We start from the raw sequence: 23,521 nt of genomic DNA, 5'->3' as shown, positions 1-23,521 counted from the left end.
TACATGAAACTGGGGGAACACATTCAACCCACTGAGGTAGCACTAGAAAACATACATACTCGCAATGCACCATGCTGTATGTACATAGTTACTTTTAAATATGTGAAGCAGATCTTCCAGTTACCTTGCATTCTGAACTATTATTGACCTTAAAGTCTTATAATGAATGGAATAGCTCATCGGTTCTCTTTCTTAAAACCTTCCAACTGTAGGACATCTTCATAGTTCATCCATGACTAGAATCAATTATTAAACCAAAAATATTTATGAATATTTACCTTCTTTGTATCAAATATTGTTCTAAGCATATCAGATAAAAGAGTGAATAACATTTTTGTCCTCCAAGAATTGACAATATAATGTCACTGAGTCGAATTTGGTCCATTTGCTCACATGCAGTGGAAAGCCAAACACTGAAGCACCAGGTTTTTGCAGCAAGAAAAGTTCATTGTAAGTTCGTTGATAAGGAGATAGGAGGAAATGTTTAAATCTGCCTCCCTGAGTTAGGTCATGTTTTATAAGCATAAATGACAAGGTATGGTCTGATTGGATCTTGCAATAAGGTGATGCTGAGAGACATGATTCGAGTGGATCCTCCTATAGGGTGATGCCGGGGACTTGACCTGATTGATCCTACATCCTACTGTGCAGTATCCACCTCTTAATTCAGTCCCTCTTCTGAGTACTTACATTCTCCTGGTGCTTAGTTCATCCGGGCATGCCCATTGGGTTTCATAACCTTTAGTGTAAGGACCCATGGCAACTGAAAAACAACTCAGAAGGTGGCGCCAAGATGTCCGAATAAGAACAGTTCCAACCTCCAGCTCCCAGTGTGAGTGACACAGAAGATGGGTGATTTCTGCATTTCCAACTGAGGTCTGGGTTCATTTCACTGGGGCATGTCGGACAGTGGGTGCAGGACAGTGGGTGCAGCCCAACAAGTGAGACCTAAAGCAGGGCGAGGCATCGCCTCTCCCAGGAAGCACAAGGGGGAAGGGAATTCCCTTACCTAGCCAAGGGAAACCATGACACACAACACCTGGAAAATTGGGTCACTCCCACCCTAATACTGTGCTTTACCAAGGGTCTTAGCAAACAACACACCAGGAGATTATATGCCCCGCCTGGCTCAGAGGGTCCCATACCCAGGGAGCCTCCCTTATTGCTAGCACAGCAGTCTAAGATCTAACTTCAAGGGGGCAGCGAGGCTGGGGGAGGGGCGCCCGCCCAGCTGCGAAAGCGCCTGCGCAGCTGGGAAGCTCGAACTGGGTGGAGCCCACCGCAGCTCAAGGAGGCCTGCCTGCCTCTGTAGATTCCACCTCTGGGGACAGGGCATAGCCAAACAAAAGGCAGCAGAAACCTCTGCAGATGTAAATGTCCCTGTCTGACAGCTTTGAAGAGAGCAATGGTTCTCCCAGCACAGAGTTTGAGATCTGAGAACAGACAGACTGCCTGCTCAAGTGGGTCCCTGACCCCTGAGTAGCCTAACTGGGAGACATCCACCACTAGGGACAGACTGACACCTCACACAGCCGGGTACATCTCTGAGAAGGAGCTTCCAGAGGAACGATCAGACAGCAAGATTTGCTGTTCAGCAATATTCAGTCTTCTGCAGCCTCCACTGCTGATACCCAGGCAAACAACATCTGGAGTGGGCCTCAAGCAAACTCCAACAGACCTACAGCTGAGGGTCCTGACTGTTAGAAGGAAAAATAACAAACAGAAGGGGCATCCACACCAAAACCCCATCTGTATGTCACCATCATCAAAGACCAAAGGTAGATAAAACCACAAAGATGGGGAAAAAGCAGTGCAGAAAAGCTGAAAGTTCTAAAAATCAGAGCGCCTCTCCCCCTCCAAAGCAACGCAGCTCCTCACCAGCAACAGAACAAAGCAGGACGGAGAATGACTTTGACGAGTTGAGAGAAGAAGGCTTCAGACGATCAAACGTCTCCGAGCTAAAGCAGGAAGTACAAACCCAGTGCAAAGAAACTAAAAACCTTGAAAAAAGATTTGATGAATGGCTAACTAAATAACTAATGTAGAGAAGTCCTTAAATGACCTGATAGAGATGAAAACCGTGACATGAGAACTACATGACAAATGCACAAGCTTCAGTAACCAACTCGATCAACTGGAAGAAAGGGTATTAGTGATTGAAGATATAATGAATGAAATGAAGTGAGAAGAGAAGTTTAGAGAAAAAAAGAGTAAAAAGAAATGAACAAAGCCTCCAAGAAATATGAGACTATGGGAAAAGACCAAATCTATGTCTGATTGGTGTACTTGAAAGTGATGGGGAGAATGGAACCAAATTGGAAAACACTCTGCATGATATTATCGAGGAGAACTGCCACAACCTAGAAAGGCAGGCCAATATTCAAATTCAGAAAATACAGAGATCGCCACAAAGATACTCCTTGAGAAGAGCAACTCCAAGACACATAATTGTCAGATTCACCAAAGTTGAAATGAAAGAAAAAATGTTAAGGGCAGTCAGAGAGAAAGGTCGGGTTACCCACAAAGGGAAGCCCATCAGACTGACAGTGGATCTCTCGGCAGAAACTCTACAAGCCAGAAGAGAGTGGAAGCTGATATTCAACATTCTTAAAGAGAAGAATTTTAAACCCAGAATTTCATATCCAGCCAAATTAAGTTTCATAAGTGAAGGAGAAATAAAATCCTTTACTGACAAGCAAGTGCTGAGAGATATTATCACCACCGGGCCGGCCCTACAAGAGCACCAGAAGGAAGCACTAAACATGGAAAGGAACAACCAGTACCAGCCACTGCAAAAACATGCCAAAATGTAAAGACCATCGATGCTAGGAAGAAACTACATCAACTAACGAACAAAATAATCAGCTAACATAATGACAGGATCAAGTTCACACATAACAATAATAACCTTAAATGTAAATGGGCTAAATGCGCCAATTAAAAGACACAGACTGGCAAATTGGATAAAGAGTCAAGACCATCAGTTTGCTGTATTCAGTAGACCCATCTCATGTGCAGAGACACACATAGGCTCAAAATAAAGGAATGGAAGAAGATCTACCAAGCAAATGGAAAACCAAAAAAAGGCAGGGGTGGCAATCCTAGTCTCTGATAAAACAGACTTTAAACCAACAAAGATCAAAAGAGAAAAGAAGGCCATTATATAATGGTAAAGGGATCAATTCAATAAGAAGAGCTAACTATCCTAAATATATAGGTACCCAATACAGGAGCACCCAGATTCATAAAGCAAGTCCTTAGAGACTTATAAAGAGACTTAAACTCCCACAGAATAATAATGGGAGACTTTAACACCCCACTGTCAACATTAGACAGATCAACGAGACAGAAAGTTAACAAGGATATCCAGGAATTGAACTCAATTCTGCACCAAGCAGACCTAATAGACATCTACAGAACTCTCCACCCCAAATCCACAGAATATACATTCTTCTCAGCACCACATCACACTTATTCCAAAATTGACCACATAGTTGGAAGTAAAGCACTCCTCAGCAAATATAAAAGAACAAAAATTATAACAAACTGTCTCTCAGATGACAGTGCAATCAAACTAAAACTCAGGATTAAGAAACTCAATCAAAACCACTCAACTACATGGAAACTGAATAACCAGCTCCTGAATGACTACTGGATACATAACGAAATGAAGGCAGAAATAAAGATGTTCCTTGAAACCAATGAGAACAAAGATACAACATGCCAGAATCTCTGGGACACATTTAAAGCAGTGTGTAGAGGGAAATGTATAGCAGTAAATGCCCACAAGAGAAAACAGGAAAGATCTAAAGTTGACACCTTAACATCACAATTAAAGAGAAGCAAGAGCAAACGTATTCAAAAGCTAGCAGAAAGCAAGAAATAACTAAGATCAGAGCAGAACTCAAGGAGATAGAGACACAAAATCCCTTCAAAATATCAATGAATCTAGGAGCTGGTTTTTTGAAAAGATCAACAAAATTGATAGACCACTAGCAAGACTAATAAAGAAGAAAAGAGAGAAGAATCAAATAGACGCAATAAAAAATGATAAAGGGGATATCACCACCGACCCCACAGAAATACAAACTACCATCAGAGAATACTATAAACACCTCTATGCAAATAAACTAGAAAACCTAGAAGAAATGGATAAATTCCTGGACACATACACTCTCCCAAGACTAAACCAGGAAGAAGTGGAATCTCTGAATAGACCAATAACAGGTTCTGAAATTGAGGCAATAATTAATAACCTACCAACCAAAAAAAGTCCAGGACCAGATGGATTCACAGCCGAATTCTACCAGAGGTACAAAGAGGAGCGGGTACCATTCCTTCTGAAACTATTCCAATCAATAGAAAAAGAGGGAATCCTCCCTAACTCATTTTATGAGGCCAACATCATCCTGATACCAAAGCCTGGCAGAGACACAACAAAAAAAAGAGAATTTTAGACCAATATCCCTGATGAACATCAATGCAAAAATCCTCAATAAAATACTGGCAAACCGAATCCAGCAGCACATCAAAAAGCTTATCCAACATGATCAAGTGGGCTTCATCCCTGGGATGGAAGGCTGGTTCAACATATGCAAATCAATAAACATAATCCAGCACATAAACAGAACCAAAGACAAAAACCACATGATTATCTCAATGGATGCAGAAAAGGCCTTTGACAAAATTCAGCAGCTCTTCATGCAAAAAACTCTCAATAAATTTGGTATTGATGGAATGTATCTCAAAATAATAAGAGCTATTTATGACAAACCCACAGCCAATATCATACCGAATGGGAAAAAACTGGAAGCATTCCCTTTGAAAACTGGCACAAGACAGGGATGCCCTTTCTCACCACTCCTATGCAATATAGCGTTGGAAGTTCTGGCCAGGGCAATCAGGCAAGAGAAAGAAATAAAGGGTATTCAATTAGGAAAAGAAGAAGTCAAATTGTCCCTGTTTGCAGATGACATGATTGTATATTTAGAAAACGCCATCATCTCAGCCCAAAATCTCCTTGAGCTGATAAGCAACTTCAGCAAAGTCTCAGGATACAAAATCAATGTGCAAAAATCACAAGCATTCTTATACACCAATAACAGACAAACAGAGAGCCAAATCATGAATGAACTCCCATACATAATAGCTTCAAAGAGAATAAAATACCTAGGAATCCAACTTACAAGGGATGTGAAGGACCTCTTCAAGGAGAACTACAAACCACTGCTCAATGAAATAAAAGAGGACACAAACAAATGGAAGAACATTCCATGCTCATGAATAGGAAGAATCAATATCGTGAAAATGGCCATACTGTCCAAGATAATTTATAGATTCAATGCCATCCCTTTTAAGTTACCAATGAGTTTCTTCACAGAATTGGTAAAAACTACTTTAACGTTCATATGTAACCAAAAAGGAGTCCACATTGCCAAGACAATCCTAAGCCAAAAGAACAAGCTGGAGGCATCACACTACCTGACTTCAAACTATACTACAAGGCTACAGTAACCAAAACAGCATGGTACTGGTAACAAAACAGAGATATAGACCAATGGAACACAACAGAGCCCTCAGAAATAATACCACACATCTACAGCCATCTGATCTGTGACAAACCTGACAAAAACAAGAAATGGGGAAAGGATTCCCTATTTAATAAATGGTGCTGGGAAAATTGGCTAGCCATATGTAGAAAGCTGAAACTGGATCCCTTCCTTATTACACCTTATACAGAAATTAATTCAAGATGGATTAGAGACTTAAATGTTACACCTAAAACCATAAAAACCCTATAAGAAAACCTGGACAATACCATTCAGCACATCAGCATGGGCAAGGACTTCATGTCTAAAACACCAAAAGCAATGACAACAAAAGCCAAAATTGACAAATGGGATCTAATTAAACTAAAGAGCTTCTGCACAGCAAAAGAAACCACCATTAGAGTGAACAGGCAACCTACAGAATGGGAGAAGATTTTTGCAATCTACTCATCTGACAAAGGGCTAATATCCAGAACCGACAAAGAACTCAAACAAATTTACAAGAAAAAAACAACCCCATCGAAAAGTGGGCAAAGGATATGAACAGACACTTCTCGAGAGAAGACATTTATGCAGACGACAGACACATGAAAAAACACTCGTCATCACTAGCCATGAGAGAAATGCAAATCAAAACCACAATGAGATACCGTCTCACACCAGTTAGAATGGCAATCATTAAAAAGTCAGGAAACAACAGGTGCTGGAGAGGATGTGGAGAAACAGGAACACTTTTACACTGTTGATGGGACTGTAAACTAGTTCAACCATTGTGGAAGACAGTGTGGCAATTCCTCAAGGATCTAGAACTAGAAATACCATTTGACCCAGCCATCCCATTACTGGTGATATACCCAAAGGATTATAAGTCATGCTGCTATAAAGACACATGCACGCGTATGTTTATTGTGGCACTATTCACAATAGCAAAGACTTGGAATCAACTCAGATGTCCTTGAATGACAGACTGGATTAAGAAAATGTGGCACGTATACGCCATGGAATACTATGCGGCCATAAAAAGGATGAGTTCATGTTCTTTGTAGGGACATGGATGCAGCTGGAAACCATCATTCTGAGAAAACTATCACATGGACAGAAAACCAAACACCACATGCTCTCACTCATAGGTGGGAATTGAACAATGAGATAACTTGGACACAGGAAGGGGAACATCACACACTGGGGCCTGTTGTGGGGTGGGGGGAGGGGGGAGGGATAGCATTAGGAGATATACCTAATGTAAATAACAAGTTAATAGGTGCAGCAAACCAACATGGCACATGTATACTTGTGTAACAAAGCTGCACGTTGTGCACATGTACCCTAGAACATAAAGTATAATTAAAAAACAAAGAAATAAAAAAAAAAGAGAAACAACTCACAACTTTGTTACATAAAACTTCAGTCTGATTGGTCTGATGTGGTTATAATAGCAAAAGAGAAAAAAATGAACAATTAATATACAATGAAATGTCTTTCCTATGAAATGCCAAAAAGAAAAACAAAACTGGATTGGAGTTATCAGGAGTATTATTTTGGTAAGATGGTCAGCAAGATATTTGACCACAAACCTAAATGTAGTGAGAGACCTGAATGAGTATGAAGATCTGTAGAAAGAGAATTGCAGTGACAAGGAGCGTAAAAAGCAGGAAACTTCTTGGCTTATTAACAGAGTAACAAGCTGTCCCATATGACTAGTGTCAGTACTCAAACAAGATAAAAAGACTGGATATTATTCTAATTGCAACATGAAGCTATGGAAGTTTTGATGTGGGGGAGTGTCATGCTCATATTTACTTTACTTTTATTTTATTTTATTTACTTTTATTTTATTTTATTTTTTGTGACTGAATCTTGCACCGTCGCCCAGGTTGGAGTGCAGTGGTGCAATCCCAGCTCACTGCAGCCTCTGCCTCCCAGGTTGAAGCAGTTTTCTTCATGCCTCAGCCTCCCAAATAGCTGGGATTACAGGTGCCCACCACTGTGCCCAGCTAATCTTTGTATTTTTGGTACAAATCACGTTGGCCATGCTTGTTTCGAACTCTTGACCTCAAGTGATCTGCCCCTTGGCCTCTCAAAGTGCTGGGATTACAGGCATGAGCCACCCTGCCCAGCATCTTATTTACATTTGAAAAGAGCCTTATTGGATGTGGTATAGGGAAGGTGTTTCAGAGCGTGGTGTAGAACAGCAAGGGATACAGTTTGGAGGCCGTTGCAGAATTCCAGGTGAAAGAAGTTAATGGTTGGACTCCATTTAGCAAAGGTGAAGGTGATGCGAAAGTCAAATTTGAAATATATTCTGAAGGTGCAGAACACAGGGTTTGCTGATAAAATGATTGCAGAGTGGGGAAAAAAAGAAGCCTCAAAAATGACTGTTAGGTGGTATGGCCTGAGCAACATTAGGAATAATGGCATAACTTTGAGTTGGGGAACATTAGAAGCAGGTTTGATATAAAAATCTAAAGTTAGCTTTTGAACACATTAAATTTTGAGGTAATAGTAGCTTTCCAACTGAACTATTACAGTCCAGTTCAGAGGAAACATTTAGAATATAAATTTAGGTACCATTAGCTTACAAATTTAGTATTTATTGAGAAGAAATTGAGTCCTGGGGAACTCCAACATTAATAGATTAGAGCGAATAGAAAGATTCTACAAGTGAGACTAAGAAAAAAACTGGAATAGAAGGAAAACAAAGAAAATGAGAAGATGGACAAGTGAGTTACTCAAGAAGATAATAGTAATCAATTGTTTCAAATGCTTTTTGGTTTACTGAGATAAAAATTGACCATTGAGTTTGGCAATGGGGAATCTGTTGATGATCTCACTAAAAGGTTTCTCTGGAATGGTAATGAAAGTGTGATTTAAGTGAGTTCAAGAGGTAATAATCGGGGAGGCGGGAGGAGAGGAGGGAAGGAAGTAGAGACAGCAAATATAGACAATGCCTTTAAGCAGTTTTGCAATGAATTTGAGTAAAAGTGAGGTGATGACTGAAGGGAGATGGGCAAGGAAATTGATGATGCAGGATATGTAGTGGTTAACTGCATTTTCATTCAGGAACACCCTTGATTTAAATATTTTGAATTCTTTACTCTCAGGCTTGTCAGAACACCCAGTAAAGCCTCTTATTAAATCATATGTGAAATAGATAATCCTAACAGCCAGTGTATTAGTCTATTTTCCCACTGCTATAAAGAAATACCCAAGACTGGTTAATTTATAAAAGAAAGAGATTTAGTTGACTCACAGTTCCACATGGCTGGGGAGGCTTCAGGAAACTTACAATCATGGTGGAAGGCGAAGGGGAAGCAAGCTTGGACCTTCTCACATGGTGGAAAGAAAGAGTGAGCGTCAGCACAGGAAAAACTACCATTTATAATACCATCAGACCTCGTGAAAATTCACTCACTATCACAAGAACAACATGGGGGAAATCGCCCCCATAATCCAACCACTTCTCATGAGATATCTTCCTAAACACCTGGGGATTACAATTCAAGATGAGATTTGGGTGGGGACACCAAGCCTAACCGTATCAACCAGTATTCTGGAAACCTAGTGAAACAGGAATGCTGGGGTTATAGACAGAATAACGGCCCACCAAAAATGTCCACATCCTAATTTCTGGACTTTATGGATATGCTACCTTTGGCAAAAGGGACTTGGCAGATGTTATTAAGGCAAGGACTTTGTGATGGGAAGATTTTCTTAGATTGTCCAATGGGAACAGTATATTCACAGGATTTTTAAGAGTGGAAGGGGAGACAAGAAAGAGAGGAAGATGTGACCATAGAAGCCAGGCACCAAGAAATGCAGTGTTGCTGCTTCCGGAGATGGAGGAAGGGGGTCACCCAAAGAATACAAGTGGCCCCTGAACCTGGAAAAGGCAAGGAAAGAGATGCCCCTCTAGGAGTGCAGCTCTGCTGATGCCTGACTCTCTGATGTTAGCCCATGAGGCCCAAGTTGTATTTCCATCCTACAAAACTGTAAGATAATACAGTTCCATGGTTTAAGCCACCAACTTTGTGGTAATTTTTGCAGTATGTAAACTTTTACTTAAGCTTCTGTTTACAGGATGGTGTCTCCATCAAGTGCACCAGGTGTTCTCTAGTCCAAAGACCCTTGTGTGACCCTCTCCAGATAGTAAACCATCAATCACCGGCAGGGGGAGGGGATGGACAATCACTTACCTGTGTGGACCAGGGGAGAGGATCTAAAGGTTTGGGTACTTCTTAAACATACTTTCAATAAATCCTTCAGTTTTTTAAGCCTGATTTTCATCCTTATTTCCAGAGGTACTTGGTGCCATGAATTCCAGAATTTTTTCTTTGTTCTGTGTTGTAAATGGAGTTATTTTTGGTGTTTCCCTTTGAAGGTTTAGTATCAGCTTTTTCAGATGCACTAAGGAGTTACCAGGAGCCCATCTATTTTCCATTTCTTGTACTTGTCCTCTCCCACGTTCTCTGTGCTTGTGGAGTAATGCCTTTCTCTCCCCATAAGAATAATAATTATTATTATTTATTATTATTGTTTTGGTAACAAATTCCTTTACTGTTGCTTTTGTGGCATACTGGGAGTGAATGGAGACTAACACATACATTCACCGGATTTCATTAACCAGAAGTCTTCCCTCTTCTTTCTCAGTGAAATAATAAATGAACATCAGCACATAGTGTGTAGGCAGGAAGGGAAGCAATTTCCAGTTTTTATTTTTTTTAAGTTTGTCCAGGAAAGGATATTTAAGCTATCCCATGGATTTTCCTTCTACTATTGACTTTTGCCACAAGAGAAATTAAAGTCCATTGTTATTAAAGTCCATAGAATTAAAGTCCCTGTATTAGAAGGCATTACGTATAACTTTTTTGTATGCCATTCTCTGCTAACCTCTTTCATACAATATCTAACTGTTCGTGAGTTAGCAGCTCAGAAAGCTTGTTTTATTTTTCAGTATGTGATTGACTACTTTGAAATGTTCCTGGAGTTTTCTTTTTTTTTTTTTTTTTGAGACGGAGTCTCAGTCTGTTGCCCAGGCTGGAGTGCAGTGGTGTGTTCTTGGCTCACTGCAAGCTCCGCCTCCCAGGTTCACGGGACTCTCCTGCTTCAGCCTCCTGAGTAACTGGTACTACAGGCGCCCACCACCACGCCCAGCTAATTTTTTGTATTTTTAGTAGAGACAGGATTTCACCGTATTAGCTAGGCTAGTCTCGATCTCTTTCTATTTTTAATGTGTGTGTAAAAGAAGCTCTTAAAAGTGTAGGATAATTCATTAGCATAGCATGATCTAGGGAGCACCAAAAGCTCTTTAGCATACTGTTACTAAAGTGCTTACTTCTTGACCTTGACATTGTATCTGAATTGCTAGATCAGCAAATGGCATGATTTATTTCATCATCATTGCCAGTTTCATCTTCATCATTTTCACTAGAACAAAATACTTATAACACTAGGAATCATGTCTGTCTCTATTTCAGTTCTGTACCCCAGCACCCAGGTGAGGACTTAGTATGTAGCAAGCTATCACAAATATTGAATAAATGAATCACTAACAAATAACAACTTTGTATCCCCACAGCTAGCAAAAGATATTTGCAATAGAAAGTCTTTATTAAATAATTTTGAAAAATAATTATAAAATTAATTTCTATTTGGGATGTGATATAAATAGAGCAAAATGCCCCCATCATAGGGGTACAGCTGGATTAATTTTAACAATGTGAACACAACTGTGTAAGCAGCCCAGAGGTCAAGAAACAAAATATTATCAAGATTACCTAAGTCCCTATCAGTCATTAAGCATTTCCTCAAAGGTAGCCACTATTCTGACTTCTGACACCCTAGATTAGTATTACCTGTTTATTAACTTCATTGGAATGGGATCATATGTACTCTTTTCTGTCTAGCTTCTTTTGTTCAAGATTGTATTTTTGACTGTCACTCATATTCTTTCATTCATTCTCATCATTTTATGGCATTTAACTTGATTAGTTTACTATAATATATTTTTAGGTTATAGTCTTGCTGAACATTTGGACTGTTTCTAGTTTGGTTCATTATGAATAGTGCTGCTGTGAACATTTTCAGTTGGCTTTGGTTCTTGGTTTGGTACACATTTATATGCATTTCTATGGAAGTAGAAGTGGATTGCTGGGTTACATAGTATGTATAGGTTTAGCTTTAGTAGATATTGCCAACCAGTTTTCAAAACAGATTATGCTCCCACCAGCAGAATAAGAAGAATTAATTACAGTTGCTCTGCATTCTTGCCAGCTTTTGATATTTTCCATGGTTTTACAATTTAATCCATTTTAGCAAGCATATAGTGGTATAACATTTTGGTTTAATTTGATTGAATCTTCATCATCTTTAACAATAGTGTGATTATCTCATTATTGCCAGTACTTATCTCAAAACCTGACACAGAGTAGGCCAAGCATCCATGATGCATACATCTGTGCTGTGTGATTAATTGCTTTGTGAAAATACTTGCTCATTGCCCTTCATTTTTTGATTTGAAAAATTCTTTACTGAATTGTAGAAGTTACCTGAAAAAATACCTCTTCAGTTATTTTTCATATTACTTTGCCATGACTTTAAAAATGGGTGAGACAAAGTTTAGGAAATTTTACATGGTATCAGATAGAAGTTTGGGGAAGGTTTAAGAATGCCACAGGAAGAAGGAAGGTTCTAGCTATTACAAAGTGATGGATTTATTCAGAGAAGGAGAGCCTTCAAGATTCATTACAATAAAAAGAATATTCACTCAGTGCTGGACCTAGTAAATGTATTGTAGGTCTCTTGAAATATAAAGTTCTTCAAGGTCAACCACTGCCTTCAGTCCAAGGTCAACCATTGCCTCTAGTCTTTCCGTTGTTCTCCCTTGCCCTGATGAATAATGGGTTCTGTACTGAGTTAATGCTCACACAGCCTGACTGACTAAAGGAGGAAAGTTTTGTTCTCTTTGGTTTCTGTGCTGGTCTTATGTTATATTTAACTATCGTAAGTTACTGTGATATGTCATAACTGTTTTAAATGTACTCTCCACTGTTTTAAATAATCAAGCTATCTTGTGACCTGGCTTTACAGGTGTGTAAATACTGCAGATAGCGAAGGTGGAGCAGTGGATAGCAACCTGTGCAACCAGGATGAAATTCCCCCGGAAACCCAGTCCTGTTCTCTTATGTGTCCCAATGAGTGTGTCATGTCTGAATGGGGACTTTGGAGCAAATGCCCACAGGTAATTTCTCTTTCTTTGTCAATGCTCTGCTAATCTATTGTTGCCTTCACTGTTGTTCTCTGTGCATTCACAGTGCTGGTCTCCAAAGCATTCTTCTAGTAACATGGGAAAATAATGTTTTTCTTTTTGGGAAATCCAAAGAAAGAAAAAAAGAAAAAGAAAGTCTGCAAGCAAGACTGAGCAATTTAAAATGCCAGTGCTTCTTCCAGGGTCTTTATCACAGGAACATGAACAAGGAAAATGAGCCTATAATGATCACACTAGGATTCAACTGTGCACCCTTTGTGAAAGGGGTCTTCTTTAGTAACAAAATGATTCTCGTTATAATATCTTGGTCCTGCTCCGTTTTTATCCCAGCAGAATCAATTATATCTTAAGAGCTCAACTCCACTGTGCAATTTAGCTTCTGTTAGTGATTATCTGTTTTTGCCTTTTGCTGTTTTCCTGAAGATGAGGCATTCTTTTGCGATGTTCCTACTTCTTCCAAAGCTAACAAAAATACCTTAAAAGAAAAAAAACAAAAAAAAAAAACTAAAGCATTTACCTTTATTTTTTTCTTTTAGAGTTTTAAAAAATTGGAAGCACAACAGGAGTATGAAAAATAAATATTATTCAACGAGCATATTTCAACTTACTATTCCCAGAAGATAAATTCTGATATTTTATACTCATATTTCAAAGTAAACACTGAAAAAAATGAAAGTGGGGATTAGGAACAAATTATATGAGTTCAAACATTAGAAAGGAAAATTAGGATACTTTGAACTCAATTGTCATACTGACAATTTGTGGAAAGATTATGGAAATCTCTGTATAGAAATGGAAAACATCTCTAAAAGCAGTTAATATCGTATGTTTAGAGCTTCAAATTATTGATTACTTATTAAATATTGAGCCCTTATCTTTGATATTTATATGATTCTGTTCCTGAAAGAGATTTCACTCTGTTGTCATTTTTATTTGTCGAGTTGTTTTTAGAGCAATACAATATTGACATGAAGAAAAACTAATAAGAATAACTTGTAGAAATGGGATACTTGTACTACTAAGTCATGTATTTTGTGTGTAACCTGAGTATAATGAAAGTTAAAATTTATTGACCACTTATTTTGTGCAAGGCACATGTAGGAACTATTCCCTTTAGTACTTGCACTAATCCTATTTGGTTGGTAGTATTACTAGTTCATTGTACAGCTTAGAAACTGATGTGTAGAAAGGTTAAGTGGTTCACACAAAGTTTTGTACTTAATAAGTGATGAGCTCAGAATGAACATTATTCTGTTGATGAAACCAGAGATTTTGCTCTTACATTCTTGGCTCAGTTATCTTGGAAAAATTAAGGTAGATTTAGACTCAATACTTTTCTTTGTTTAAAATGCAATATTTATTTTAAGAAGAAGGGAAGCTGTTTTAGCTGTCTGTATGATTATGCCATGATTGAGTACTATGTTTATATTTTAGAAAGTGTGCTAGTACCACTCTTTATTAATCAACCTATAGACGAATTAGCAGCCTGAAGAAGTTTAATTAAATGTAAGGTCATGATCTTCCTCACTTTTGTTTTCCTAATTTACTCACAGAAGACTCCATTAAGCTCTAATCACTTTGCAATGAAAACATTGCCCTCTTAAGGTATCTGGCCACTGGGCTAAAATTTTTATTATAAGAACGTTTTATACAAAGTTGTGAAGGTTTAGCATTCTGTGTTTATTTCTTTTGGGTTTTTGTTTTTTCAAAGCTTCTTTCTCAAAACATAATTATTTAATTTTTGGAGTGTTTAGAAATTGGAGGTAGAGAAAATATTTTAACCTCCTTTCATGTGTCAAAAAGACAACATAGTTATCCACTTGTCAGCCTGAAATGAAAAGGTTGTTCCTTTACCTGCTTATGTACCTTCTAAATTACATAATGATAGATGCTACGACAATGACAATATAGACTTTTATTGAGCATATCTTATATAACCAACAGTATACTGAAGGCTACGTGTAACTCTAAGTTTTATAACAACATTGCACTATGATGATGTAACACTTGTCCATGGCCATTCAGGTCTGTCTAACCACAATGGCCTTGTTCTTTCTCAGATGCTATGCTATACTGTCCCATGTAAATGTAAACTTCAAAGTGAAAAAATGTAATTAGGGCTCATATCTGATTATTTTCCCTAGATCTAGATATATTGCATAACTTTAGTTAAGTTGCAAGATCTTAGCATACTGTCCCAACATCATAGCACAATCCCAATCAGTACTGACAATGATAATGAGAATGATTATAGCAAAGGCAGCAAACTAAATCATTGTGCCCATAATTTAATTAGCACTTCAATGTGCATTTCATCAGAAAAAGGAAACAATTACTTTATAAGTTTTCTATAGACCATGAGCTGATTTAAAGATCTTTAATATTTGCCATTATTTTACCAAATTCTCCTTTGATAGTCTACCATGTGACATATGATATTGGGACAAATTCACTGTTTGTTGGGTATTTCCCCTTGCAAAGGTACTTCTTTAGAGACAAACACATAAAGAAGCTGAACATGTTTTTAAGTATGGTTGCAGCAAGTTACTTAAACTTCTGAGTTACAGGTTTCTTACTGGAAAGTGAGGATAATAATAGCTATTTTTTTTCAGATTGCTTAAAAAATTAGATATACTATGTATAAAATAAATGTCATAAGGTATTACCTAACACAGAAGTGTGATGAAGAAGAACCACCACAAAGCCCCTTCCCACTTACTTTGTTCGCCTTGTGGTTGGGAAATCCCAGACAGGGAGCAGTACATTTTTTAAGCTATACAGGAAAGATCCCTTCCCCTGCACAAAATAAGTTATTACTCAATCTTTTAGAAATAAAATGTCACCTCCATTACTGAACCATGACTTATATCTAATTTAATAGTAGTCCTTAAAAATAATGCTTCACAAAGATAACTTTGAATGAATGGGTTACTGACCTGACAGTAACTGCAAATTGCAAACCATACAGAAGAACAAATAAGACAAAGGCATTAAAAATTGTATTGGTACCTTTTTTAAAAACTGTATTGGGAAAACCATAAGTGAATCAAGCAAAAACAAATACAATTCAAGGAGGAATTTGAAGAAAATGAAAAACTATTTGTTTCCTTCGTTTTATGTTCGTGTTTTTTCTTATTCCCATAATACACACATATATAGATATATATTTACTTTAACATGCTTACTTTTCTAGAATGCTTTACTATGAAAGTAAGATTGTGTAATTGTGCTTACAATAACCTTCCTAATAGTGTTTCTGCTTTAAAGGTATGTGTGTGTGTATACATGTTCATACATGTATATAAGTACATGCACACACATACAAATATATAGACATTTTGTAGTTTATTACTTACCACCAGGTGTTCTCTTTTACTTAAGTTTTTCCAGTTTTTGTCCTGATCCTACATACTTCAGAATTATGCTGAGGATTATTCATAGAATCATGTATTCTTCAAGAGAAGTTCATAAACTTCTGGATGCAAATGTCTTGGAACATTTGAAATTGATGAGCCACTTATGTATCTGAAACAATATTGGGTTGCCTTCATTTATGCTACCAATCCTTACAGAAATTTAACATTGAATAACACAGATTTTCTATTTATATCTCTCCTTGGAATCTTGGCAAAGGAATTTCCTAAACACTGATATTGATAGGACAAGGGTACTGGAAGTGAATTTCGAAACTGTTGTATATTTTGCAGAAGCAAGACTTTGCAAACTCACTCCAGAAAGGTGACTTAGATTTAGCAAACCTATTTAAACTTTGATTCACCTCTAGCTGAATGTATCAGGGGTTGGCCAGAACTGTAGCCAAGCATCCCTTCAGATAATGGGAATTAGAGGCTTATTAAACAGTGGTCCCAAGGAAACTTCATGATCAAAAAGTGACCCAAATCTTTGAATTATCACCAGAACAATCTATGAAAAAGGATCACAAGGGAAGACTTTGCAAAGAAACTACATAGGGCTTAAGTGCAATGGAATCTGGATTCTATCACAGTCTGAATATTGTGTTTTTAAAGTTCACCTTATTTCTGTGCTTTATTCTTTTCTCTAACTCTTTATGTGTGCAGGAGATACTAGTGAAAGCCAGTGCAGAAACTGCCATTATTTCTTCAGGCAAATGCCCTGCTTTAAAAGAGAAAGAGAAATGCGTGTGGTTTTCTGATAAGTGATCTATAATTAAGCATTTGAGGTTAAGAAAAACACCCCCTCCCTTTTTTAATGGTGCTCCAGTGTTATTTTGGGGAAATGCTGTGAGCAATGACATTTTATTCCTGATGACTCAGTATTTTCAGCACCTTAGCATCACCTGTGTAAATTATGTTTCAGGGAAGCAATTCATCCCAATGTTTAGTACTAGAGCTCAGCACTTCCTCAACCTCACCTAACAGTTTTTATCATGCAGGTGGCAACCTGTATTTGTCTCTGGAGGAGGTGCCTAATGGTCGTGACCCTCATGCTACCTAGTTCTTTTGTTTGACTCACAGCTGAAGGCCAGAGGATGAGAATGATGGTAATTTTCTATAATCTGGACTGTAAATTCTGGTTGCGTGTGCTAAATTGATACTGGCTCTTGTCAGATGACAGTAATTCATTACTCAGGGGCTTGCAGAGTATTTTACCCCTGTGTGCAGTGAAATGTAATATCACTTAGAGCCACTTCTATTTCCAGAACCATATGAGGCACTGCAAGAAGGGTGCCTCATTTCATGCATTGGAGCAGTGAATGACAATCTAATAGAAGCAGACTTTAGGTTCTTCAAGGTTTTGATATTTAATATGCTTGTTATCTTTCGTTCTTATACAGCCCGATTTCTTTGATTCTCAATATCATCAATTTGGAGTCCAAAATAAGGCTTCCATTGCTGTCAGTTTCCCTCTGTCTCTCCCTTTGTCCTGACACCTTCCATTCTCCCTCTCTATTTCCATTTCTATCTCTATTTCATGAAATTCTCAGTTATAAAAAATAGTATGATGGGCCCTATACATTGATCATCCTGCTTCAACCATTATCTACATATGACAGACCTTATTTCATTTATCTCTTCTTCCCCCACTTCTCTTTCACTTTCTTGCTAGCAGACTAAGGCATATCCCACATTTTATATTATTTCAGCCATAAATAGTTCTGTATACCTTCCTAAGAGAGAATGATTAATGAAAACAACTACACCTAACAACACTTTTCTATACCTTGTAAAAGTATAATTCTATACTTTGTAAAAATATAATCAAAAAATTAAAAATGTGACTCATACAAAGTGTCAAAAGTTAATTAACTGATTAGTCATTAAACTAGCATGATTGTAAGGAGATTCAAAGAGAACTGGAGAGAAAAGAAAATTTTCGCGTCTAACAGTGATGGAATATCATTGGATTTCTTTGGTTTGGATTTATGCTCCATAGTAAACAGTGTTATAAAGGGCAAAATGTATAAACCAACAGTTTTGATACATTGGATGAGTAGCATGGGACTATGGTGACCGAGGGAAGAAAACCAAATGAAGTGAGCCTTCCAATCACCATGGCTTTCTGGCTAGAGGCAATTTCTGAATGGTGATGAAAGGAATGAGATTCCAAGGAGACCATGGTGAGGACCCAGCAACCAGAGTCGGAGAGGTACAGGAAGTTGAAATTTGAGGCACAAAGTACTGAAAAGAAAGGAGCTAGGCAAACAAAATAATTTAGATATCTATGTGGGGCCTCCTGGTGTTCTTAGCTAACTACTAATTTGGACATTCATGGAGTGAAACTCCCCAAGTTCAGACAAAGAATGACTTCTGAGAATCTGCAAGGTATACATATTCTAAAGCTCACACAGGTCTAGGAGACATTTCAATTTCACGTAGTGTAAACAGAGATACCTCTTTAAGCTCTGAGACCATTTATTAATGACCTAACAAGGGTTTTGCCTTAGCAGGAGGGTTAAATTAACCTTAAAGACTACTCCGGAATTTCCCTAATGAAATTTAAATACAAACCACAGAAAGACCAAGCTGATCCACACGTAACATTACTGCCTGCCAAAACATACTTCAGCACATTTGAAAGGAAGACAGTCCCGTCCCCCACAAGCATTCAGCAGTGTTACATTCACAACATCTAGGAGTGGTTATTGGCTAGATGTGGGGCGTGATAGGGACCTAGGTGGTTTTGGTAATATTTGTTTCTTTTTTACAAGGTAACATTTTATTTCATGAGCTCTGTTCTGGCTGTACAGGTGTTTTCACTTGAAGACATAGCTACAAAGCACAGAAAGAAAAACAAGAATGGAAAAGAAATGAATAGAGACTAAGTGATCTGTAGAACAATTGCAAGTCATTTAACACATGCATAATTAGAGCCCTGGAAGAAAAGTAGGGAGTGGACAGAAAAATATTTGAAGAAGTAATAGCTCAACTTATTTCAAATTTTTGAGTGGTTGCAGTTTTCAGAGAATGTCATCTGGATCATATGATCCTGGCTGACAATATTCTGAGGATAAAATAGAAAAAATATTCTAGAAGGTCTCAGTACCAATACATTAGCAGTGTTTCCCTTAATCACTTTATTTTCAAAATGGTAGCACCATGGTCAATTGTGCCCAGTGTAGAGATTTTCTGCTTTACTTTTCCCAAATAATGAAGTTCCATCCAATCAGTTAAAGTCCCAAGTAGAAAAAAAAAAAAAAGGCTGACATTCCCATGAGTAAGAGGAAACTCCTGCCTGATTGCCTTCACTGAGACATTAGTTTTTTCCTGCCATTGTACTGAAACCAAAACATTGGCTCTTCTTGGGTATAAAGCCAACAGGCCCTTTGTACTGGAACCACACCATTGGCTCTCTTGGGTCTCCAGCTTGCAGACTGCAGATCTTGGGACTTGTCAAGCTCCATAATCATGTGAGCCAATTCCTAAATAAATTAATATGCACGTGAGTACACACACACACACACACACACACTCACATACACACGCACACACACACTATTGATTCTGTATCTTTGGAGAACCCTAATATAGACGGGTTAATTATTGACAGATGCACTTTCGATTAGTTCTCTAGTTTTGAACACTACTTTTAACTCCTTTTTCAGATTTACTTGATGGTCAAATTCCTAGTCTTTTGAGGCTATAGAGTCCAAATCAAGTTCCAATTTATCCATTGCTGATTTAGAATTCAGTACTTTCAAGTCAGCTCTCAGTTATCAGATAAGTTTTCTAACTTCTTAAATTCTATTACTATTAGGTCCTTATATTACTATTGTTGTTTGTACACCTTTATAAACAAATGTCTTCACTCTCATTTTGATCCTTTTAATATCATTTTAGTGGTATTCCTGGAAAGAGTTTTGTATAGTCTTCCATCTTTAACCAAAGTTTCCTATCAATTAAATTTTAACACAATTTGTGGTATCTTCTATCATATAAAAGTGTTTAGTTTTTATGATACTCTTTCTTGCTTTAAAAAAATCCCAGATATGTTTCTAATATTTTAATTGCTTAAAAATGCATAAACATGTTTTACTTAGTTTTGTGTATGTTGACACAAGTTCTATTACATTTAAAATGAATATTCCTGTACCAACTAGTTTCTGGATTCCATTTTCTAGACATTTTTTAAAAGTTTTCGCGAGAGTTTTATTTATATTTTTGCTGTACCCAGTTACATTTAATATCATGTGAATTGACATTTTTAAATCACTATTATTAGTGGAGTGTTTTCTTCCATGTGTGTATCTAATTGGTTAGTGCTAATGTATAAAGAAACATATAGGTGCTATATTGGTATTTCAGGAATATCTTGCATCCAGCTGTGTTATCTTAATTTTATTATTAATTCTACTAGTAGTTTTTAAAAAATTAGTTCATAGTCTTAAGTTTTCCTAACATACACCCATATAATATACAAATAATGACTTACCTATCCTTTCTTGATATTCACATTATCTTTCCTAGACATACATACTTTATTAGGAAGAACTTTCTAAATAGTGCTAAAAATCAGAAATCATTTTTATCTTTTCCTAGTATATTAGACTGTTCTCATGTTGCTGTAAAGAAATACCTGAGGTTGAGTAATTTATGAAAAAAAAAAAAGAAGTTTAATTGTCTCACAGTCCTGCAGGCTGTACAGGAAGCATGGTTTCTGGAGAGGCCTCAGGAAACTTTTACTTGGGTGAAGTGAGATCAAGCACATCACATGGCAAGAGCAGGAGCAAGAGAGAAGGGGAATATTGGGGAAGGTGCCACACACTTTTAAATGTCCAGATCTCGTATGAAGTCAGAGCAAGAGGTCATTTATCACCAAGAGGATGGCCTAAGCCATTCATGAGGAATCCACTGCCATCATCCAAATATCTTCCACTAGGCCCCACCTTCAACATTGGGGATTACAATTCAACATGAGATTTGGGCGGGGACACATATCCAAACTATATCACCTGGCTTTAATCAGGTGATATAATATGTTTGAGCTATTTTAAATAGTCATTGTGTATTATGTTTAATTTTTTTCTGTGAATTTCTTTTTAAATATATATATACACAATATATCAACATATGTATGTGTTCAAAAATGATTAGTCAGTTTTATTAAATGCTTTTCATTTTTGCTGATATTATTTTTAGAATTTGTCTTTCATAAATATGATAAAGCAGAATGTCTAGTTTTGAAATACTCATGAATTCTTAAATTAAACTTTAAATTAAAGGCCGGGCTCATGGCTCACGCCTGTAATCCCAGCACTTTGTAAGGCCGAGGCGGGCAGATCACCTAAGGTCAGGAGCTTGAGACCAGCCTGCCCAACATGGAAAAACCCCATCTCTACTAAAAATACAACATTTAGCCGTGCATGGTGGTGCATGCCTGTAATCCTAGCTTCTTGGGAGGCTTAGGCAGGAGAATCACTTGAACACAGGACGCAGCGGCTGCAGTGAACTGAGATCGCATCGCTGCACTCCACACTCCAGCGTGGGCGACAGAGAGAGACTCTGTCTCAAAAAATAATTATTATAAAAATAAAAAAATATTATAATAAATAAAATTTGCTGGGCGTGGTGGCTCATACCTGTAACTCCAGCATTTTGGGAGGCCAAGGTGGGTGGATCACTTGAGGTCAGGTGTTGAGACCAGCCTGGCCAACACAGTAAAAACTCCATCTCTTCTAAAAATACAAAAATTAGCTGGACGTGTTGGTGGGTGCCTATAATCCCAGCTACTCAGGAGGCTGAAGCATGAGGATTGCTTGAGCCTGGGAGGCAGAGGTTGCAGGAGGTTGCAGTGAGCCAAGATGGCGCCACTGCACTCCAGCCTGGGTGACAGAGGGAGACTCCCTCTCAAAAAAATAAAAAATAAAAATAAATAAATTAATTAAATTCTCTTTAGTTTATCTTTTTTTTTTTTAACTGATTCAGGATGTTCTGGTTCAAGATGTTTCTCTCTCTCATCTCTGTCTCTCTTATTCTTCCCATCTTAGCATATTTGGCATTACTGGTATGCTAATTTTAAAATAATCTGTCAAGTTTCAGCATTTTATATTCTTTGAACTAGTTTTGTTAAGTGTAGGAAATAGTTATTTGACATTTTAAAATACATCTGGATCTGGAATATTTTTCAGTGTTTTTTTTTAATACAATTTCTCCATTTTCTCTTGTTATAGTCTTTTGAATGCTTCTGCTTCAATTTTAGCGTTTATATTTCACACAGTTATGGCATATTTCTGTTAAATTTAAAAACCTCTACTGAAATCCAGCACACATAGTTTTTTTAAAAACTAATCTAGTCTTATATATCTGTGATCACCAACTTTTTACTACTTTTTAATCACATACTAATGTGTATGTGTGTCTCTGGCATTTTACATTTTGACACTTCTATCTATATCCATATATTTGTATGTTGACTCATGTTGTCTTTTTTTTTTTTTTTTTCTAAGATGGAATTTCACTCTTGTCACCCAGGCTGGAGTGCAATGGCGTGATTTCAGCTCACTGAAACCTCTGTCTCCTGGGTTCAAGTGATTCTCCTGCCTCAGCCTCCCGACTAGCTGGGATTACAGGTGCATGCCACCATGCCCAGCTAATTTTTATATTTTTAGTAGAGATGGGGTTTTGCCATGTTGACCAGGCTGGGCTCAAGCTCCTGACCTCAGGTGATTTGCCCACCTGGGCCTCCACAAATGCTGGGATTACAGGAGTGAGCCACCGCACCCAGCCCCATGTTGCCCTTTTAAAATCACATAACTTAAGTGTAAGGTTTTGATGTTTGGGCACACAGTTTCCTGTCATTTGGTTTTCTTTTCCCTTTTTTGGCTATTTACCTTTCTTATTCTTAAACTTTGACATTTTTGTCATTTGTAAAATAAAAAAATACTTAGATATTTTTTAAGTTTTTATTTAATCAAATTCTATTTAGAAAAAAATTTTACCTCATTCTATGAATGTAATGTATTTTCTCTTTTTTAATCATGAAACATTTAAGCATGCAGAAACTACCCAGAATCATATAAATAAAACTTTAATGTCCAACCTCCAGTTTTATAAAATCTTAAGCAATTTATGCCTACATTTTAAAAATTCAACCCTTTCCTTATATCCAATTGTGAAATTTTGTGATTTTCTTCAAGTAGGTATTTTACATTAAGTTTACATTTAGGCATCGCTATTTTAAATTACACTGTTTAAAATATTATTGCCAGCATAGAGGCAGTATAGTGTTG

At 37.3% G+C, this 23,521-nt stretch overlaps 1 protein-coding gene across 1 annotated transcript in view; it reads left to right on the top strand.

The window, feature by feature from the left end:
- The window catches only part of THSD7B (thrombospondin type 1 domain containing 7B), a 927,497-nt gene that overhangs the window by 811,520 nt on the left and 92,456 nt on the right, over positions 1–23,521 (top strand). Inside the window, 1 exon segment of the mRNA XM_033231647.1 lies at positions 12,636–12,786. Within this exon segment, the coding sequence (XP_033087538.1) occupies positions 12,636–12,786 (151 nt within the window).

This window comes from Trachypithecus francoisi, unplaced genomic scaffold, assembly GCF_009764315.1.
Source record: "Trachypithecus francoisi isolate TF-2019V2 unplaced genomic scaffold, Tfra_2.0 Lachesis_group13, whole genome shotgun sequence".
NCBI classification, from domain to species: domain Eukaryota; kingdom Metazoa; phylum Chordata; class Mammalia; order Primates; family Cercopithecidae; genus Trachypithecus; species Trachypithecus francoisi.
The sequence above is the reverse complement of the archived record's forward strand: the minus strand, read 5'-3'. Positions and strand labels throughout refer to the sequence as shown.